The sequence below is a fragment of the Sapajus apella genome, unplaced genomic scaffold, assembly GCF_009761245.1.
Source record: "Sapajus apella isolate SASKATOON/1434 unplaced genomic scaffold, GSC_monkey_1.0 scaffold76, whole genome shotgun sequence".
Taxonomy (NCBI): Eukaryota; Metazoa; Chordata; class Mammalia; order Primates; family Cebidae; genus Sapajus; species Sapajus apella.
The window spans coordinates 2,550,615-2,572,925 of record NW_022437016.1 but is presented as its reverse complement, the minus strand read 5'-3'; the positions used below and the strand labels follow the sequence as shown (position 1 = coordinate 2,572,925).

At 42.3% G+C, this 22,311-nt stretch overlaps 1 protein-coding gene across 3 annotated transcripts in view; it reads left to right on the top strand.

The window, feature by feature from the left end:
* The window catches only part of ASTN2 (astrotactin 2), a 948,324-nt gene that overhangs the window by 121,355 nt on the left and 804,658 nt on the right, over nucleotides 1-22,311 (top strand). For all 3 annotated transcript variants that reach the window (XM_032251601.1, XM_032251600.1, XM_032251599.1), the window contains exon 2: nucleotides 2,308-2,495. In XM_032251601.1, coding sequence (XP_032107492.1) covers nucleotides 2,308-2,495 — 188 coding nt within the window. The remainder of the gene's footprint in view (nucleotides 1-2,307; nucleotides 2,496-22,311) is intronic.

The following is a 22,311-nucleotide window of genomic DNA, read 5'->3' as shown; positions in this document are numbered from 1 at the left end:
CATAATGTTTTCACCTTGCCTTGGCCCAGCTGGCTGTCTGCCAGGGAAGCTACTGCCAAGGCCTCAGGTGCTGAGGCTAGGAGGGGAATCAGTGGGGCAGCAGATTACCCTGGCCTTGGACGAAGAGAAGGTGCTGAGAGGAGACCTGCTGCTCAAATTGATCACTCAGCCAGTCCCTTTCCCTGGGCACCATAATGGGTTCTCAGGACCCCCTGGGGGTTGTGTTCTAAGCACTGACAAACCTTTGTGATTATCTCAAAGCCTATTCAACTCTTCCAGCTGCAAGGGAGCCCAAGCATGTGTTTACTTGGCCTGATAATTGCCTATGTTCTCGCCACTTTGTCTTTTACTTGGAAAGAGTAGGAGGCCATGCAAAGACTGTACATGGAGGGCTTAGTGATGTGAGATGACTTTTGCTTGGCAGGATTCCTCTGGCTTCTGGTTGAGAATAGAATGGACAAAGCTGGAAGAAGAGAGGCAACTTAAGAAGCCCTTGCAGTGAGCCAGGCAGGAAAGCATGATGCCTTGTCCCATGTGGCCGATGTAGAGGGACTGGAAAGGGTTGAATGTTGGATGGCTTTGGAAGGATTTCCTGATGAACTGGATGAGGAGAGGGAGAGAAAGCAAGCTGTCAAGGATGGCTCATGGTTTTTATTTTTTATTTTTTTCAGAGCAGCTGAAGCATGAATTAGATCCTGTCCCTATCAATAATGATGATGATGATAACAAATCAATACCTTCCTTAAAAATTCATAGCTCACATTTTTTAGCATTTATTAAGCGCTGGACACTCTTCTCCTAAGGATTTTGATTGTGAACCTCAAGGAGGGAGAGTCTGTCGGGCATGGGTGATATAAGAATAATTCAGTAGCATTGGGTGATGAGTAGGTGATTTGGTGGTATCATCTCCTCTTCTTTTCAAGATGATTCTTTTTCATTTTGTCACCAGATATGGTGACAGATATGGTTTCATCGTGTCACCAGATATGATGGGCACTGCAGTGGGACATGGAGAGAGCTGATTGGATAAGAGGCTGTCACTCAGCTTGCCCATCAGTCTTCCTCGTGTGTGTGTGTGTGTGTGTGTGTGTGTTTGTGTGTGTGCATGGAATTGAGGTCTTTGGGGACTGTAGGAATACCCATCTCAAGTTCATAGCTGTCTCAGGAGGGAGTGGCCACGGTTCTAAGCCTCTGACACTACTAAGGCTACTTGTCTACTGATGGACACTATAAAGGCTATTTATCCCCTATTTGTCTCTCTTGAGTGCAGACCTAATGATCCTCCAAGAACTCTACCACCCTTCCCTTGTATTCATGCATAAGGTACCCTGATAGGCCTCGTCTTTCTAGGACATTTGCAGGTATACACCCCTTTGATCGAAGGCACTATGAAACAATTGTAGGATCTTCTTAAGATGACACTTTTGGCCCCGTATGCCATCACCCTTTTCCTTTTTTTTTTTTTTTAACTAATAAAAAGGTCTGATACATTGAATAAAAATGCTATTCAAATAGAGTCATTTTAAAAGTATTTACAGAAGGAAAACCAGCATAGAGACAAGAGTTAGAAATTTCAAGACGGGAGACTGAATTTTACTACTTACTAGAAAGTCCTAACTCCCCACCGGCTGTATGAGAACGTTGGGATGGGGCAGTAGTTTTGCACATGTTTTTAAGCCAAGGAAACCTTTGTGCTAACATTACTTCGCTTGGGAGTGCAGTATATACCTTACAAAAAACGGAGCTCCTCTTGTGGAAGCAAGAGGAACATGCTCAGGGCAACCCTCTTTGCAAGCTCCTTTTCCGAACAAGATGACCCTGAGATACCTCGGCTGAGCTGGTGCTCTCTTGGGCCTTTTTGGTTCCAAGGTTTGGCCATGAGTACTTCCACCTCAGCTTCTAAAACATTCACACTCTTAACTCCCACTCCTTTCACAGATTTCTTTCCTTCATCTTCTTCTAGTTCTATACCCTCAAAAGAAGGAAAGCACTTTTATCCTTAGTTTCTTTCCACTCTCAGAGTGGAATGAATTACCTGATCACGTGTGGTGTGTTTAAAAAGGGCCTCAGACAGAGCTGAGTACAAACCCTGCCTCCACTACTCTGTTACTTTAGGTGAATCTTGGTCACAGTTGACCCATCTATAAATGACAGTGATGATCCCCGGCTTATAGACTCGATGTCAGGAGAGGCATTCTGGCAAAAAATGGATGCCTTCTGAACTCCTGACTATGTGGGCTCTTTTCCTCCCCGGAGCACCAAGGCCAGGCATACAGCTCACCCAGTGCCTCGGGTCTTGTCTTGCAGAGATGTCTGGCACAGCGGCGGACATCTCGCTGGTGCACTGGAGACAGCAGTGGCTGGAGAATGGCACCTTGTACTTCCACGTCTCCATGAGCAGCTCCGGGCAGCTGGCCCAAGCCACCGCTCCCACTCTCCAGGAGCCCTCGGAGATTGTTGAGGAGCAGATGCACATCCTCCACATTTCTGTGATGGTGAGTGACGAGGGGATGTGACTGGGGTTGGGGATTGGATGGGATGGAGCGGGTGGGGGATTGTCTGCAGATGGAGGGGAAGAGCCAGGCTCAAGAGGTTAGAATGAGAAACAGAAACTCAAATAGATTCTGTGGTGTCACTTGGACTGCTGCATACCCATTCATCATCTGTCAGCTGTGACAAACTAATTGTGCTTCAGGGAAGAAAATAAAGGGTCTCCAACTCCTCGGCCTTTTGGCCGACACCTCTGGGAAAAGCTGTTTAACATCCGTCACGTGCTTGGCCTGCTTTGCTGAGGGCTGAGGTTCAGTGCTTCAGAATACAACTGGCCGTTCCAAGAATGACCGAACAAATAAAATCGCAATAAAACCAGAATGGGCTGCCCTTTCCTAAGTTCCCTTGATGTGTCAGGTGTTTTAACCCTCACAACTGCATGGTGGCCCGTGGAGCTGGGCTGGACATAGCCATGGCAGTGGTCCGCAGAAGCCCCTCCTTAACTCTCACTTTGTAGTTGTGAATAATACTGCGGCAGAGGGGCAAAGAAACTTACCCAGGGTCTCACAGACAGTGAAAGACAGAGCTACTCTTGAGTGCAAATCTTCTTGGCTACCAAACCTGAACTATGTCCTGTGCACTCTGTTTTCTCTCAATTCAAGAATTTCTTGAGTATCTACCATTTGTTCAGCTGTACTGGACACACTTACGGAAAGTATCTCATTGTGCTCTTGCCAAGAATGGATGAGGTCCAGCGAATCACCTCCACACGGTCACAGTGAGAGGATGTGGACGTCCAGCTCTGCTGGCCCCATGATATAGAACTCTGATTCTTCTGCCTCCCCTGAGAAGGTTACTAAGGCTAGAATCACTTGACTGTTAGTCTAAAAGGATCTAGGCTTATATTATATGCTTTCTTTAAAAAGCTATATCTATTGGCGTTGCATAGTAAAAAGAAAAACAAAACCAGAAAATAAATCTAGTATGCAGGAAGCACAAGGTCTAATGTGCTTCAAGAAGACTGCGAACATTCTGGTGCTCTCTGTTCCTCAAAGCCACTCTTACATTTACTTCTCCTTTTCTTCTTCAGGACGGCTCTGCCAGGTAATGAGGTTAGGAAATGGTGTCTCCAGCATACATATGAGGAGGATAGAGCTCAGAGGGGCGAACTGATGGGCATAAAGCCACTCAGCAACGCAGAGCTACCTCTCACCCCTCCTTTCTTCCTTCAATTTGCCGATCAGCAGTATTTTTTGAGACTCTACAATGGAGCAGACCTTTAGTTTTAGTTTCTTTCTTGTTTCTCTTCAACTACACTGTAGCACTAGACATTCTGATTACGGCTGAGTAAGATCTTAGAAGTTTTCTCTTTTTGGAAAAACACATACACTCCCCAGCCAGACAGCAATGTTAATTTTGGACCTTACGCATGCTCATCACGTGGAGGAACAAATCAAGGCCTTTGTGTTATTCATGGAATGAGTGTGATAGACTTTTTCCATATGTATATTTAGCAAATGATGCAGCCTCACACCAAGCAAGTGGGTGCCTGCATGCTAAGTTTGGGGTGCAAATTTGTAAGCAGCATCTCAGGGTGCTTGCTGAGTTCCTCGTGGGGTGTGGAACACCACCCAATGTTAGGATAGGCTGAGGGGTGTGAATGTTCTTCTTTAACATTTGAGAGTGACACTCAGTTTTTACCAAGGTTCATTAAACATTTTCTGTGTTTCAGCACATCTCTTACATATATCCTTTTTGTAACCCAGTAACCTAGATAGTATTATCTCAATTATAAATGAGCCTCAAATCTGTCTTTTGCCTCTAGGCCCGGCGTTAGTTTCAGTGAATCAGACTTTCTCCCCAGGATGGTAGGTTTTCCTCAACTTTCCCTTTTGCTCAGTAAATTCAGCTTCGAAATAGTAACTCACTAAGACCTGGATGTCACTGAAATTCCTGGTAGTTCAAGATTTGGCTGACAGAGTAGGTAGCGTAGAAGCTGGTACCCTCCAGACTCTCCCTGCATGAGCCAAAGTGGCCCACGGCTACCACCCTGTGGTCCAAAGTTCCTTCTCCCGTTCAGGGCTCCATAATCAGGATCTTTCCTGTCCCTGCCCTTCCCTTCAGGAACAGAGTCATGTCTTAGAGACACTGAACCCCAAGGTATCCACTGCTGGAAGCTTCACCTCTCAGAGGTGGGACATGCCACCAAGAACACTGCTCTCTGTAGAGGTGGGAAGACAGTCATAAGCACAGACTTGAGGTCTGTCTTTGACACTGAGCTAGAGTAGGAGCCCTTTGTCTTGTTTTTGTCATTTACAAAACAGGAGTTGTACTAATACTTATCATGTAGGCACAACAAGCCCTCAGATCAAAGGAGCTTGGCACTTCAGGGTATTTTCTTTTGTTAATAGGAGCACTTTATTTGAAAAGCTTGAGATGTGCTGATTTATTATCCCTTTTTATTCCATAGTTGGATACTATCTAGGTTAGGACTAGCCCAGGATCTCCCAGTCAGTCAGCAAGGCTTGGCCTGGAGGTCAGGCCTCTCTGTGGCTCAGACTCTCCCCTTGTTCTTCTGGCCACAGACAATTCAGCAAGAACAAAAAGAGCATTTGCATTTAACATGGCTGGGATCTGTCTCCCCATTTCACAATTAAGAAATCTGAGATTCATGAGTTTAATTGACCTGCTTACGTCTCCTGGGCTAACCAAAATCCAGAATTTCCCTGAGATTCCAAACGTGTATTTGGTTATTCATGACATCATGGCCCTGACCCTGCTGGGTGCACTGTTGTTTTCACCTTTGGTGAAGATCCAAGATGGTTTGTGAGAAGACCCAAATCTCCTAGTCAAATCTCAAAGAAGTCTGGAGGCTAGGGTCTATGCACTCCGTCCCCTTTTATTAGCACAAATATCCTGCTCACCCATGCAGGAAAACCAACTCCCATTCAGCCACAATAGTCCATGCCTCCTGGGGTGGAGCCATCATGCTCTGTAGGCTTGTGAAAGCCAGAGTTGAACATCTACCTTGTCCCAAAAGTTGCATCATCTGAATATTAATATCCCAAAGGGTGATGAAGCAAGGAGACACTCTGAACCCAGTTCAGAAAGAGGTGGTGGACAGTCGCCTCCTCTTGTCCTCTGCCCCAGCTTCAGCATGCCCTCCTCAGCTGTGCACGTGGCAGGATACAGAGAAAAAAGCAGAGTAATGGAATTCAGGAGACCTGGCTCTGAATATAGTCTCTTCTACTTCTGCTTTCTGGTGATTTTAACTTAGGGACATCCCTTCATGCCTCTGAGCCTCAGTTTCCTTATCTATGAAACAACTCTGATTATACCAATCTCACAGAATTACTGAAAAGAGTGGAGAAAAGAGTAGAGGAAACATGTAATGGTGCCTAATACCCAGGCTGGCACATACCGAGGACATAGTCATGGATAGCTATTAATATTATCATTGCAACAGTGTTTCAAATACTCCAATCTAGGAGTAAAAAGACATTGGCTTTAGTCTTATATTTGCTGCTATTTTGCTCTCTGATCTAGAGAAATAATCATAATACCAGACATTTGAGTGTTTACTATATGCCAGGCAGTGTTCTAAATTTTGTTCTCCATGTATTATCACATTCAATCCTCACATTTCACAACAAACCTTAAGGTGGATACTATTTCTCACATGAGGAATCTGAAATGTTAATAAATAGCTATCTGCATGACCTTGGTCACACAAAGGGTAAGTGGTAAAACCAATTTTTCACTCTGTATAAGCTTGTTTCAGAAACTATGCCCTTAATCTATAAAGCAGGCCACCGTTTTCCTTCTCTGTGCATCTGTTGTTGATTTAAATTATAAGATTTCATGAGTGAATTCTTGCAAAGACTCTACCCTATGTGGAATCCATGGGCATTTTATGAGGGTTTATGACTTGGAAATCAACTCCAAGGTTGAATGATGTCTCTGTCACTGGCTTTATGTCCTTGGCCAAGTTACCTTCATCATTTATAAAGCTAGGATAATATTCCCCAATTCTTAGAGATTTTTTTCTAAGCATGGAATGAGATCATACTCAGAAATGCCCTGCACAATGAAAGCAACGACTGTCACCACTGAGAACTTTCTGTATGCCAGGCACAAAGTATAGCACCTGCGTTATTTCATTTAATTGTTCCAATGCCTCTATAAGATAAGTACTGTTGTTGTCCCTCATTTACAGATGAGGGTCTTGGGAGTTAGAGGATTTTTTGCATCTTGCCATCCACGTCACCAGTAAGTGCTGAAGCAGAGATTCCAACTCTGGTCTGTCCAAATTGAGAATCTTTGTGCTTGGGCACAGTTCTGTATGGCGTAGTGCCTGACATTCAGTGCTCAAAAAGCAGTATCTGTTATTAAAATGTTAGCTACAGTGAGGGTCATCCTGTCTATTTATAGAGCATTCATTCCAGGTGCTCAAAACATTTGATAGAAATTGGAAACTTGTCAGTTAGGGAGAGGAGTTGCTCATGCCAGCATTTTACAGATAGGAGAAAAGAAACCCAAAGGAGGCTGAGTGATTTGGCTACAGGTGCAGAGTGAGAGTAAAACCATGGCTTGAATCCTGGGGTGCATTTTATATTGTTTATCAGAACCAGCTATTATGCCCCCCTAACTCTCTGCCAGCTCAGTTTGTGATCTACATATGCAAACTGTTAGAGAAAGAGGTTCTTTTAGTTTCAGTCTCCTTATTTAGAAAGTTGGAAGAGTTTACCTGCTTCAAGCAGGCATGAGGATAAATGCAGTAAGTCCTAGCAGACGCGATCACATCTTCTTGTTTCTTTTTTGCATTTCTGTTTTTTTTTTTCGTTTTGCTTTTTGTTGCCATTGTCATCGTCACATTGGCATTTCAAGGTATGTTTCACTTTTGCATGGATCAAAGTTGCTTTCAACAAAAATAGTCATCACTTGTGGTTCAGAGGGTGGTCATATAACTCTACTCTTTCCTCCTCTCCCCCTTTTTAACAGTGAGAAATACAATTTCATTTTAATGTGCTGTGTCTTGTTTTAAAGATTTCCGGAAGAGTTACTAGATAGAAACTGTTTGAGACCAATATGTTTCATATTGGCTCTTTTGTTTTTCCCCTTTTGTCTTTTTGGTGACAAAATATTTTGGGAAAGGGGATGAAAAAATGTGATGTGGAAGAAGAAAAGAATTTTGAGGGCATTTTTCTCTCAAAAGGATCATCCCAAAGAAAATGCCACATATTTTTACTGCTGGCCTCCAATGAGGAAAGATTTCAAGGGGCCAAAATTCTGCGTGGCAGGACAAACCCTTCAAAGTGTTTGAGCTGTCCATCTCTGGAGTAGGCTGAATTAAGAACTATAGAGTTTCTTCTCCCTGAGTTTATGCAAGCAAAGTCGCTGGGGTTCAGAAAGGAATAATAGTTAAATTAGATGACTATTATAGTTGCCTCCAATTTAGACGATCTGTGACTCTGTGATATAATAACATATAGGATAATACTTTTAGGATTGCAAAACGTCACACAAATCTGCAAAGTTATTATTACCATTCTTATTCAGTAGCTTTGTTTAGAGGATTTGTGTGATATTGAGATAATACTTTTTAAAGTTTTCTGTAAAAGATGGCTTTACATCATTGCTCCAACTGACATTTTTTCATTCACAGCATATTCCTTCACTCATTGATTTAATCATTCAATTATGTAATGGTTTACTTGCCTATTAAATCTAGCAATGAAAATCCTATCTGCTGGAAAAAAAAAAAAGCAAAAGACAAAAAGCTTTTTACAAATTCAGCCACCAGCTCAGATTGAGCCAACTATGGAATCTCATTGCTAAAAGTGGTCTTATATTTTAAGTTGAATTAATCAAAGGCTAGGTTTCTGAACAAGCAATTCTAGAGATACTAGGTGTGAGCTGAAATATTGTGTTTATTTTTGGGTCCATATGTTAAGAGAAACAATAGCTGAGTAGAAATAATAACTGAGTAATGAAGACATTGAATAATCTTTAATAATGATAAGCACTTTTACAGGGCTTAATGTGAACGTACTTGATGCATATTTAAATCATTAAATTCTTACAGTAATCTCAATAGATACTATTATTATTCCTGTTCTACTGTTGAGAAAATAAACACAGGGAATATAACTAACTTGTAACAACTGTGACTCTGTGCGTCCTGAGGTTCACGTCTGGCTCCGTAACTGACTTAGGAGTAGTGGGATTTGAGCGTGTATTTTCTCTGATGGAATTATGTATCTAAAGAGAGGCTGTTGTGAGAATCATCAGAAATGATAAATATGAATCACATACGCTGGAGCCTGACACATAGACCTGGCTCTATAAATGCCATTACTCTGCTACTTATAAGTGCATTAGCTTCCTGGGCTGCAATAACAAAGTACCACAAACTGAGTGGCTTAAATGACAGATATTTATGATCTCACAATCCTGGAGGGTAGAAGTTTAAAATCAAGATATCTGCAAGACCATGTACCCTCTGAAGGCATGGGGGAAAGATCTGCTCCAGGCTTCCCTTCTAGGTTCTGATAGTGCCTTGGCTTGTGCCAGTAGAACTCCATCTTAAGTGGCATTTTCCCCATGTGATGTCTGTCTTTGTGCCCCAGTTCTTCCCCCTTTTATAAGGACCCCAGAGGCCAGGTGTGGTGGCTCAAGCCTGTAATCCCACCTCTTTGAAAGACTGAGGTGGGTGCATTGCCTGAGCTCAGAAGTTCCAGACCAGCGTGGGCAACATGGTGAAACCCCATCTATAGCAAAAATACAAAATATTAGTTGGGCTTGATGGTGTGAGCCTGTGGTCCTAGCTACGTGTGACGCTGAGGTGAGACGATCGCTTGAGCCTGGGAGATGGAGGTTGCAGTGAGCCGAGATCATACCACTGCACTCTGACTGGGCCCCACCCTAATGATCTCACCTATAAATTGATTATCTTTATAAATACCCTATCTTCAAATAAGGCCACATTCTGAAGTACTGAGGATGAGGAGGCTAACATATTGCTTTTGGAGGACACAATTCAACTGAAAGCAATAAATATTTAGGTTGCTGCAAAAATAGTTGCGGTTTTTGCCATTGCTTTCAATAGCAAAAACTGCAGTTACTTTTGCACCCACCTAATACTATCACCATGTTATTTATAAGTAATATTATTGAAGGTCACTCGGGACAACTAGGGTAGGAGAGGCCAAACTGTTACAGACTGTGATTCCCAAATGGTTTTGAGAGAAAAGGCAGAGTAGTAGGGAAAATAGATCCTGACGGGGATTATTTAAAATGGGACGATGGCAAATACCTAACGGTGGAAAAGCCATGTAATACACGCAGCACAGATAGGAACGTGTCTCTGCTGCGCCACAGATATGCTCCATGATCTTATGCCAGTCACATCCCCTTTTAGCCTCACTGTTCCCATCTAAAAATGAAGCCACCAGGTGCCAAGGCATGATGCATTTTGGTAACACAAATATCCCAAGTACTTTTTTATATAAGTGGGCCATACCCCACGAGTATCATTCATGGCTTTTTTTTTTCCCCAGAAAGTAGAACTTTTAATATTGTAAGTATATACTTTAAACATATTTTTAAAAATTTGAGTCATATGCACCTTGTAGCTTGGTCTTGACTTGCTTCAACAACATGGATTCACTAAAAGCCTGCAGGGTCTCTAGCTAGGCCTGTGGGCAAAATAGGAAAATAAGTCAGTGGGCTTGATTGTTGGCCCACACTAATGGGGCAGGGATGGAGAACATGCATTCTCCAGCCTCATTTTCCTCATCTGTAACATAAGGGTGGGGTATATTCTATTGCTGTGGCAATTGCTTGGATGTGCACCCTGTGTAAAGAACTGCGCACCCCTGCCATTGGCTCTGGGCTTGGTCATGTGATGTGCTTTGGCTGATACGATGTGAGAGAACCTACATCTGAGCATCAGTTTCAAGAGGCATCCTAGATTTTTGCCAGCTCTCTTGCTCATTCCCTCTGCCATGAAAACCAAATGTTTCAAACTGGGGCTCCCCTTCAGCCAAAGTACCAGAAGGAGAAGACAAGTAGAGCTGAGCCTGCAGTGACTGAAGCTGCTGATGTATAATGAGTGTGGGAAATAAAGCATTGTTTGGCCAAGGTACTGAGATTCAGAGTTGTTTGTCTGCAGAATAAACAAGCAAGTGCTGACTAGCCTAGAAGAGTTGGATTCTGTAAGGTCTAAGGTGTTTTCAGCTCCAAGATCCCAACTATATTTCATACTTCTACTGTTGTTTGTTTTTTTTGGAAAATCTTGCTAAATGCTTTCATGTGTATTAAGTTTGATGTTATGATTTTCACTTTATTTCCATTTTGCAAGTGACTGCACAAGAAGCTCAGAGAGGCGAGATGGCTAGCCTGCATCTCTGTAGCTGGGATGTGGTAGTTGAACCTTAAAACCAGGCCTCCTGAAACCAAATTCTAAATCATTCTACTTCGCTATGGTGCATCTCTAAACTTTGTGAGAAATAAGCCTTTCCTCCATTTCCTACACACAGAAGTGTGTGAGGTTCACACTGTTTACTTCCTTTCTCATTTGCCCCAAATAAGCCCACAGTAAAAATGGAAGGTGAGCTTCTACCTCTCTCTTCAATTAATGCCCGTTTCTCCCTCCTTCTCAGTCTTCAGAAGACAACTTGATTTGGTGAGAATCACATGGCTTTGGAGACAGACAGGTGAGGACTTAAATTGTGATTCTTCCCCTTACTGCTGTGTGTCCTTTGGCACGTCATTGGACCTCTCTGAACCTCACTTTCTCCTGAGTTGTAAATGAAGCAAGGATCTGCATTCAGGAAGCTGAGGGGAGAAATATGTGATAAAAGGCTCATGAAGTGTCAGCAGGTTGCCCAGAGCAGGTCCCTTTCTTCTCCTTTGGCCTCTAAAAATATTCTTCCTACTCTGCTGTTGCTCTTGGCCTGCACAGACATCCTTTGAGCTAAGTTGGGAAGGAGTTATTAAGAATATTGACTTTAAAATACTGATATAAATAATTGATTAAATAAATAAATGGGATAGAAAAGATTGTTCTTTCTTACAGTAGAATTCCAGTTAATAAATGTAGAAGGGAAGAGGGAAACAAAATCACCATTAGGCAATCACCACTGTAATAATTACTCCTGACAAGCTCCGCCGATGTATACTAAAATTAATGGGTGAAACTTTGAGGAGAAACATAGTATTTGCAGAGTCTCCAAGTATCCCCCCCGCAAGACATTTATTAATTACGAAGGGAAAATAGTGGCTTTACAGTGAAGAAATCTGGCCGATACCACTGTTATTAGCCTCCTAAGGCTACCGTGACAAATTACCACAATTTAAGAAGCTTAAGACAACAGAAATTCATTCTGTCACACTTTTGGAGGCCAGAAGTCTGAAATCATGGGGTTGGCAGAGCCACACTCTCCCTGGGGCTCAAAAGGAGAATCCTCTCTTGCCTCTTCCAGCTGATGGTAGCTGTTGGCTTTCCTTGGCTTGGACTGCGTAATGCTAATTTCTACCTCCACCTCCATGCCATCTTCTCCTGTCTTTTCTTCTGTGTGTCTCTCATAAGGATGTATGACACTGGATTTAGGGTTAACCTTGATAACTCGGATTGTTCTACGTAAGATTTGTTACTTAATCACTTCTGCAGAAACCCTTTTTCCCAAATAAGGTAACATTCACAAGCTCCAGGGATTAGGATGTGGGCATATCTTTCTGGGACCCTCTATTCAACTGACCACACTACCTTAACCAAATCATCAAAATTAAAATCCTCACTCATCAGGCACATTGACATTATGAATCCACTGAAATAATGCCCTGATAAGGACAATGTCATTTCTGTGGCTTCCTTGCCAAAAATGCGTAACCATCCCAATCATGAAAAAATATTGACAAACCCAATGATGGACATTCTACAAAATAATTCACAAACACTGTTCAAAAGTGTTAAGATTATAAACAACAACAACAAGAAGAAAAACAGTAATTGTCACGAATTGGAGGAGATTAGGGAGACATGACAACTAAATGCAACATGGGAGCCTGGACCAAAACAACCATTAGTGGAAAAACAGAAAAATTAGTCCTTATGAGAGACACACAGAAGAGAAGACACAGGAGAAGATGGTATGAAGATGGAGGGAGAAATGAGCGTTATGTAGCCCGGCCCAAGGAAAACCAAAAGCTACCATAAGCTGGAAGAGGCATCATCTGTGAAACTTGTATTACGCCTGTGGTTTAGTTAATAGCATTGAATCATGGTTAATGTCCTGGTTTTGATTGTTTTATTATGAGTATAGAAAATGGTGACATTGGGGGAAGCTGAATGAAGAGGACGCAAGAGCTCTCTACTAAATTTGCAACTTCCTGTGAATCTATAATTCTTTCAAAATAAAAGCAATAAACCCCCAAAAAACAATGCTGACCCTGGGACGGAACTGCCTGGATTGGGACCCTGGCCTTACCACATAACTTGCAGTGTGACATTGGTTAAGTTACTTAACTTCTCTGTGCCTCTGTCTTCTCAAGTGTAAAATGGTGAAAGTAATAGTTTCTACAGTTAAAAGTTGGTAAATATTACAAACTCTATATAAATGTTGTATTAATGATGCTATTGATATTGCTGTTTTCATTGTTCTGTTTTCACAAATGCTAAAACCAAGGTCTAGAAGGTTAAGACAATGCTACTAAGATCACATAGCCAGTGTCTGAGCCCAGAATAAAACATACATTTCTAATCCCAAATGAGCTCTCTACTTCATCTGCTCTATAATATTTCTTTTCTTATAGGGGGCAAGGATGGATAAGTACTTTTTAGGAGCTCATCTCCATAATCATCCAGTTACGAGACTGTGAGATATTGAGGCAAGCCTGACCCTGGACTGTGGAAGAAGGCAGTCGGTTCTTTCTGGCCACAAGTATTTAGAATGCATAAAAACAGAATTTCTGATTTAATTCTCAAAAACAAAAGCATTTTAAAATTCCAGTTCAACCCCTGTAATAGAGTAAAAATCAATACAAAAACAAAGCTTTTAGGTCTCAAAGAGTGACTCAGGATATCTCACAGCAGGTTAATGACAGAGCTGGCCCTCCCATCTAAATCTCAGGGCAGTGAGCATGTGTCAGGCTGTAAACTGCACCCAGCAGAAGGCCCCTTGCTCCATGCTGATGGAGCCCCGTACCATCTAGGTTCAGTGCAACTATATTTCACTTCCTTGTGGTAATCCTGTCTGCAAATCCACCGATACAGTCAAACAATTACCCAATTCAAACTTCTGCTGCTAATGTTCCCAGCTCAAGGGCGTCTTTAACAGCAAAATAACGCTTGTTTTTTCTTCCTTCCTTCTCTGTTTTTTCCTAATCTCTCCCTGATGAGACATAACATTAATTACAGCAGTTAACAGAAATTCTGTCTCCATTACTGCCTGCCACCTTCTCCATCTTGGCTTCCGCCTCTAAAATTTCTCTCCTGAATGAAGAGGGGGAAGGGGTTATGCAGATGTGGTGACTGTATTTATCTACCTTTTTCTCAGCTCACCTCCTTTGTGCTGAATTTTAAGTCAAGTAGAATCAATATTTACACTGGGAGTGTGCGTGAGTGTGAATGTGTGTGTGTTATTTGTGTGCGCCTGCTTCATAATCTAGCTGTCATTTTGAGCTAATTGTGTTGTTTCCTCTTGTGTGGAAGGAAATCTTATCTGTTTTGGATTAAAATTCAATGAAGGTCATAGCGGCTGGAAAACTTACCAGACTGCTGCAATTAATGTTCATTTGGCTTTGATATATTGGAACGTTCTCCTCAATAGGACTGGAGTGGATTTCAGAAGCAATAATTCTTCCATTAATTCAATGATTCCGCCTTTGACAGAGGACCTTGTCCTGCTTTTGTTTGTCATCTGTCACTTGGAGGAGCTGGGCATATGTCAGAGATGATTTATCATGATTGCAGCGCCTGCTTCTATTAAAGCATTTAAAACCACTAATTATTTTTACCCCCTGTAAATTGCCTGATTAAACAAAATGTGAGGCTGGAATTGAGGTAGAAAATTTTTTCTCTGTCCATGGTTTCCAAAGTTGAGGGATTATTACAAGTTATTTGCAAGGACTAGGTGAAAATGAATCTATCAGAGAAGTAATACCAAGTACTTACTGTATGGTGGGGATTATGCAGGGAACTGTATGTGCATTATTTTACTTATTTCTTGAAACAGTTAAATAGGGTGGTTTGCCATATCACCCAGGAGGAGACTAAAATCCATAGATAATATACATCTCATCCTGCATAAGCAACATAATATTGGTAACCAAGTGTCTTGATTCTAAAGTCCTTACATTACCACTATTACTAGGAGGTTTAAAAATTGCCTGATATTATTTTCCCCTGTTGGTATTTTGCTAGGTGTAGAGCAGGATCTTCTTCCTACGTAAGAATTACCTAGGCTGAAATTGCAGGATCATATGGTAGTTCCATTTTTAATTTTTTGAGCACTTTCTCCACTGTTTTCCATAGTGGCGGTACCGACATACATTCCCACAAACAGGGTACCAAGATTGCATTTCATTGAGTTATATACATTAAATATGCATAGCCTTTTACATGTTAATATATCTCACTGAAATGGTTTCAAGACTAAATTTACTATCACTACTAACAACACAAAGCATTCTGTTGTGTTTGTTTAAAAGGTAGTTCCCTGAACCCTACCCTACATATACCTTATCCGAACACCAATTAGATGCGTTGGGGAATCTGCAAAGGTGAATCATTAAGCTACAGCTCACTGAAAGCTTGTTTGGAGGTTCTAGCAGGGGATTGCAGCTACTGTATACCCTTGACCAAAAAACAGTCCTCCTCTATCAGGGATGGTCATCCTCTTCAATGGAGCATGCAGCTTTGCGAGGGACACACACATAGAGCAGTGGGGAGGGAAAGGGGGCACCTGCCTCGGCACACAGAGCAGCCAAATCAACCCTGGAGGTCAATGGCGTGATGGATGTTGCAGCCAGATCACCCTCATGTCCACCTACAGCTCATCAAGACCGTCAGTGAGAAAGTCACGGCCTTGATGTACTAATGATTAAAACTATTATTTAATTCTCGCAAAATCCCACCCAGCAAGCATTGATAGCTCCATCTTATGGATTGGATTATTGTGGTACATCAAGTGAAATGGCCTTGCCCAAGACTACACAGCTAGGGAGAGATGGAGCTGGGATCCACATCCTGTGTTTGCCCCGTTGGCAGCAAAACTCTTGTTTTCCCATGGCAGCCCTATCTCATCCTCCTCTCCCCCACCTTGTCTCTCTGTGCCCTCAGCCCTCCCTTCCTTCTCTAAAATTCTGCAGGGGCACAAGCACACGCAGCTCTGGTCTTTCCCCATGGACACCCTCTTCGCATCCTCTTTTATTACAGTCCTTATGTGCCCTGATGTTCCCCTAATGAAGCGTCCAGAGGCCTGCCCTGTCTCGGCTTTCCTTAATAGGGAATGAAATATGTTGGTGGCTGTGCCAGAGGCTTTGTTTAGATGGTGCATAAAGTCACCAGAGGCTGTCTGGGGGGAGATGAGGGGCAGCTCCTCTCTCTTCTGTTAACGGATGTTCTCTGAAGGATTCCCACTTGCAAGGCAGGCCTGGGTGGTCAGAATGATTGCAACAACCTAGTATGGGAGAGCAGAGTCTGCTGGACTGGATCTCTCAACATTTTGATAACTCTGTAATCCTGGGCTAGCTATTTGCCCTCTCCTGAGCCTTGGCTTCCTCAAATTTAAAGTAATGCCAACAATAGTACCTCCTCAAATAAAATCATGGGGAGGCATGCACTCCGTGTTAACTGCAAACTTGGTACCTGATAAATACAAGTTTCTCAGTAAATTGTAGCAGTTCTTGAAGATGAAATGCTGTTGACCAATCAACTTTCATAGAATATGATCTCATTTAAAATTTCATTGAAGTATTCTGAAAATATATTAAGCAGGTGTTATTTTCATTGAGAATGGCAGATATTATGGACTGAATTGTGTTCCCCACAAATTTATATGTTGAAGCCCCACCCCCAATGTGACTGTATTAGGAGATATGGCCTTTAAGGAGGGAATTAAGGTTAAATGGTGTTATAAGGGTGAGTTCCTAATCCAATAAGAACCCACCCAGTCTTTTTGGATTAAGTAATCCGCCAATGCAGGCAGATTACTTAAGGCCAAGAGTTCAAGACCAGGCTGCTCAACATGGCGAAACCCTGTCTCTACTAAAAATACAAATATTAGCCAGGCATGGTGGCACATGCCTGTAATTCCAGCTACTTGGGAGACTGAGGCAGGAGAATCCCTTGAATCTGGGAGGCTGAGGTTGCAGTGAGCCAAGATTGCACCACTACACTCCAGCCTAGGCAACAGAATACGCCTCCATCAAAAAAATAAAAAATAAAAAAGAGAGAGAGAACGGACATCATTGAAAGCACACCCACAGAAGAGAAAGGGCCATGGGAAGACAGAGCAAGAAGGTATTCATCTGCAATCCAGGAGTAGAGGCCTCACTAGAAACTAACTCTGTTGGTGCCTTGATATTAGACTTCCAGCCTCCAGAACTGTAGGAAAATAAACTTCTGTTGTTAAGGCCATCCAGTCTGTGGTATTCTGTGATGGCAGTGTGAGCAGACTAATAGAGATTTTGGTACTATGAAGTAGAGAGCTTCTGTAAAACAATCCTAAAAAATCTGAAAGTGGCTTTGGAATTGAGTAATGGGTAGAGGCTGCAAAAAGTTTTTAAGTACATTTTGGAAAGCCTAGATTGCTTTAAAAACACTGTTGATAGAAAAAATGGATGCTAATGGTGCATCTGGCGAGGTTTCTGATGGAAATTAGGAACACGATATTAGAGAACAGAGGAAAGGCAGTCTTTGATATACAATGGCAAAGAACTTTGGTGGTTAATGATTATTCACAGATGAAATGTGTAGGAATATACTCATCTGCTGGATGAAAAGTCTGAGATTGCTCAAGGTCACACAACTACCCAAGACCTAGATTCTGTCTTGAGCCCGTGTTCTCTTCATTAGCATATCGATTAAGACCAGTGAATTTGGAAGAACAGCTAACTCAGAGGAAAGGCCCACACCTTGTGAAGTTTATTTCTTGGCCTACTACTTGTATAACCTGGAAACAGTTGTCTAACCTGTCAGAACTTTACAGTGATGGAGTGAGGCCTCGAGATAATTTGAGTGAAGTTCTTGGTACCTCACCTATACGAAGTGCTGTGGCAGCTCGAGTGTTGTGAAACCTTTCTTCATATCTCCAATATTCTGTTTTCTTGACTTTAAATTTAAGATGCTAACTCATATCTTAAAAGATTGTATTGAATAAAATGAGATAAACCAGCCACAATGCCCAGGAGAATGCCTGGCACATAATAGACACTGGGTTCATGGCATTTGTGTTTATTATTACTGGTAGCCTCCCAAGAACCCTACAGATTAGATTCCTTAGTTTGGGAATCCCTCAGATTAACCAAAGACAGTTGATATTTTCTGGCCTGTTTCACGCCAGACTTTTGTTGGGAGGCACATGAGTGGAGAAAGGCTCATAGCCATGGGAGATAACAATTAGGGTCTCAGAGCCACCAAGGGGACTATCTTCTACTCCTCAGAAGGTGAAGATATGTCTGGCCTGAACAAGTGATACAAAGTGAAAAATGAGATTTTGACCTAGCAACATCTGTGTCATCATTTTTGCACCACGAGGTCAACTGGCTTCATAAACTGGGCTGCTGCCAGAGCAGTCTTTGTTTAGGAATTAATTAGGAGCCACAAAGAAGTGCTGCTCGTGCAGATTTTGGTCTCTGGAAGTTATAAAAAGCAGGTGGATTTAAAGAAAATGTGTTTTTCATCCTTTAACACCATGTGAAAGGGTTCATATTAGGACAGGAGGCACGGAGGGATGGGCAATGAAACGGACACCTGAGCCCTCCTGTTCTGCGTCTGTGTGCTCATGTGCATGGCCCCATCTTTTTGGCTGCTGCTGTTTGTGCATCGGTAAAACTTTGTTACTAATAATACCTTAGTCTGAGTCCTTTTATGTGCCGAGAATAGCACTAAACACTTCACATGCTCTTCCCTTATCTAATCTCTACAGCACTCCAGTGAGGAGGCTGTTGTTAACTAACCTTCACCTGTGAGAAAACTGAGGCTCAGGAGGGAAAACTCTTCTGCTAGAAGGGATGAACTCAGACTTAAGCCCCCATATGGTTTGGCTGTGTTCCCATCCAAATCTCAACTTGAATCGTATATTCCAGAATTCCAGCGTATGTGGGAGGGACCCAGGGGGAGGTAATTGAATCATGAGGGTTGATCTTTCTTGTGCTGTTCTCATGACAGTGAATAAGTCTCATGAGATCTGGTAGGTTTATTGGGTTTCTGCTTTTGCTCCTTCCTCATTTTCTCTTGCCACTGCCATGTAAGAAGTGACTTTTGCCCTCCACCATGATTATGAGACATCCCCAGCCATGTGGAACTGTAAGTCAAATTAAACCTCCTTTTCTTCATAGTCTCGGGTATGTCTTTATCAGCAGCATAGAAATGGACTAATACAGTAAATTCGTACCAGTAGAGTGGAGAGTTGCTGAAAAGATACCTGAAAATGTGGAAGTGACTTTGCAACTGAGTAACAGGCAGAGGTTGGAACAGTTTGGAGGGCTGAGAAGAAGACAGGAAAATGTAGCAAAGTTTGGAATCTCCTAGAGATTTGTTGAATGGCTGATAGTGATTCAGCAAAAATGCTGAGAGTGATATGAATAATAAGGGCTAGGCTGAGGTGGTCTCAGATGGAGATGAGGCACTTGTTGGGAACTGGTGCAAAGGTGACTCTTGTTACGTTTTAGCAAAGAGACTGGCAGCATTTTGCCCCTGCTCTAGAGATCTGTGGAACTGTGAACTTGAGAGAGATGATTTAGTGTGTCTGGTAGAAGAAATTTCTAAGCAGAAAACCATTCAAGATATGACTCGGGTGCTATTAAAAGCATTATATTTTAAAAGGTAAACAGCATAAAAGTTCAGAAAATTTGCAGCCTGATGATGCAGTAGAAAAGAAAAAGCCATTTTTTTTAGGAAAAATTCAAGCCAACTGCAGAAATTTGCATAAGTAGCAAGGAGCCTAATGTTAATCCCCAAGACCTCGGGGAAAATGTTTCCTGGCCATGTCAGAGACCTTCACGATAGCCCCTCCTATCACAGGCCCAGAAGCCCAGGAGGAAAAAGTGGTTTCATAGGCTGGGCCCAGAGTCTGTGTGCTGTGTGCAATCTAGGAATTGGTGCCCTGTGTCCCAGCCTCTCTAGCTGTGACTGAAAGAGGTCAGTGTACAGCTGAGGCTGTGGCTTTAGAGGGCTGAAGCCCCAAGCCTTGGCAGCTTCCACATGGTATTGAGCCTGCAGGTGCACAGAAGTCAAGAATTGAGGCTTGGGAACCTCCGCCTAGATTTCAGAAGATGTATGGAAATACCTAGATGCCCAGGCAAAAGTTTGCTGCAGGGGTGGGGCCCTCACAGAGAACCTCTCCTAGGGAAGTGTGGAAGGGAATGTGGGGTTGGAGCCGCCACAGAGCATCCCTACTGGTGTACTGCCGAGTGGAGCTGTGAGAAGAGGGCCACCATCCTGCAGAGCCCAGAAAGGTAGATCTGCCAACAGCTTGCACCATGCACCTGGAAAAGCTGCAGACACTCAATGCCAGCCCATGAAAGCAGCTAGGAGGAAGGCTGTACCCTGCAAAGCCAGAGGGGTGGAGCTGCCTAAGACCATGGGAGCCCACCTCTTGCATCAGCCTGACCTGGATGTGAGATCTGGAGTCAAAGGAGATCATTTTGGAGCTTTAAAATGTGGCTGTGCTGCTGGATTTGCCATCACTCCTTTATTTTGGCCCCATCACCCCTTTATTTTGGCCAATGTCTCCAATTTGGAATGGCTGTGTTTACCCAGTATCTGCACCCCCCAATGTATCTAGGAAGTAACTAGCTTGCTTTTGATTTTACAAGTTCATAGGTGGAAGGGATTTGCCTTGTCTCAGATGAGACTTTGGACTGTGGGCTTTTGGGTTAATGATAAAATGAGTTAAGACTTTGAGGAACTGTGGAAGGCATGATTGGTTTTAAAATGTGAGGACATGAGATTTGGAGGGGCTGGGGCAGAATGATATGGTTTGGCTTTGTTCCCACCCAAATCTCAACTTAAAATATATCTCCCAGAATTCCCTTGTGTTGTGGGAGAGACCCAGGGGGAGGTAATTCTCATAATAGTGAATAAGTCTCGCAAGATCTGATGGGTTTATTGGGGTTTTTGCTTTTGCTGCTTCCTCATTCTCTTTTGCTGCCACCATGTAAGAAGTGTCTTTTACCCTCCACTGTGATTATGAGACATCCCCAGCCATGTGGTACTATAAGTCAAATTAAATCTCCTTTTCTTCCCAGTCTCTGGTATGTCTTCATCAGTAGTGCAAAAATGGACTAATACAAGCCCAAAATGCCAGAGTCCCAGGTCTGTGCCTGTTGCTGCTGTGCTATAATGGCGTTTTCCCACCTTCCTGATAAAATGCTGTGAGTATCCTCCTGAAAGTATCTGTTTGAAGCTGAGTGAAGAACTTTGAAGAGAAGACCTTGGAAAACAGAGATTTTCATGTATGGGTCAATGAGGACCATTTATGCTTTCATGAATTAACTCTATGTTGACAAAAGTGCATTAAAATGCATTTTTAAAAATGCATTCCACTTTAGTGATCATAGTTATAATAATGCTGGGTAATATTTATACAGTGCTGTGGCAGATTCAAGACAATATCCACACATTTACTATTACATTTTATCCTCAGAATAATTAGGTATTAATATTGTAGCTTTTGTTATTAGCATTAGCTCTGTTTCATAGACGGGGAGATTGAAGTTTAGAAAAATTTATCAAGTCCAAGATCACAGAGCCACTCAATGGTGAGAACAAACATTCTTATGCCAGATATAGGGGCATCCCTTGGGGATAATTGAAGGGTTAGGGATGTCCTATGGTGGCAAATAGGGAAAAACTCGTGACAAAGAGACTTATGAAATTGTGTCATGTTAGAGGTGCAAAGGCCATTTAATGTCTCTGTGACTCTCATTGTCACAGAAAAACAAATAGTTTATGATTCCACGTATATGAGATACCTCAAGTAGTTAAATACATAAAATCAAAGAGTGGAATGGTGATTGCCAGAGATTGGAGAGAAGAGGAAATGAGCAGTTACTACCCAACAGGTATGAAGTTTCAGCCAGGCAAGATGAATAAGTTCTAGGGATGTGCTGTACCGCCTTGCACCTGTAGCAGACAATATTTGTTGTACATTTAAACATTTGTAAAGAGAGCAGATCTCATGATCTCATGTTAAGTTTTCTTACCACCATCAAAAGTATTTTTAATGAGAAAAACTAATACCCAGAGATGAAAATTTACTCCTTCGAACTCACATAGCAAGGTAATGTGACACTGAGGATAAAAGACGGACAAATTTGGATTTAAATCCCAAATTTTCTATACCTCTACTTGTGATTTAGGGGAAATTAATTCACGTTTTGAGCCATGGCTTTCTTTTCTGTAAAACAGGAAAAATACTACCTAGTGGGCATGCGGATGCAGTGAGATATGATGTATATGAAATTCGTGACACAGTGCCTGTGGCAGAACATGTGTCCCAAAAGTGAAACCATTGGGACAGCAGATAAAGAGGAAAACAATCTTGGGCCTTGGTTCAACTCTAAGTGCCTCCGTCACTAGCTATGCAACCTTGG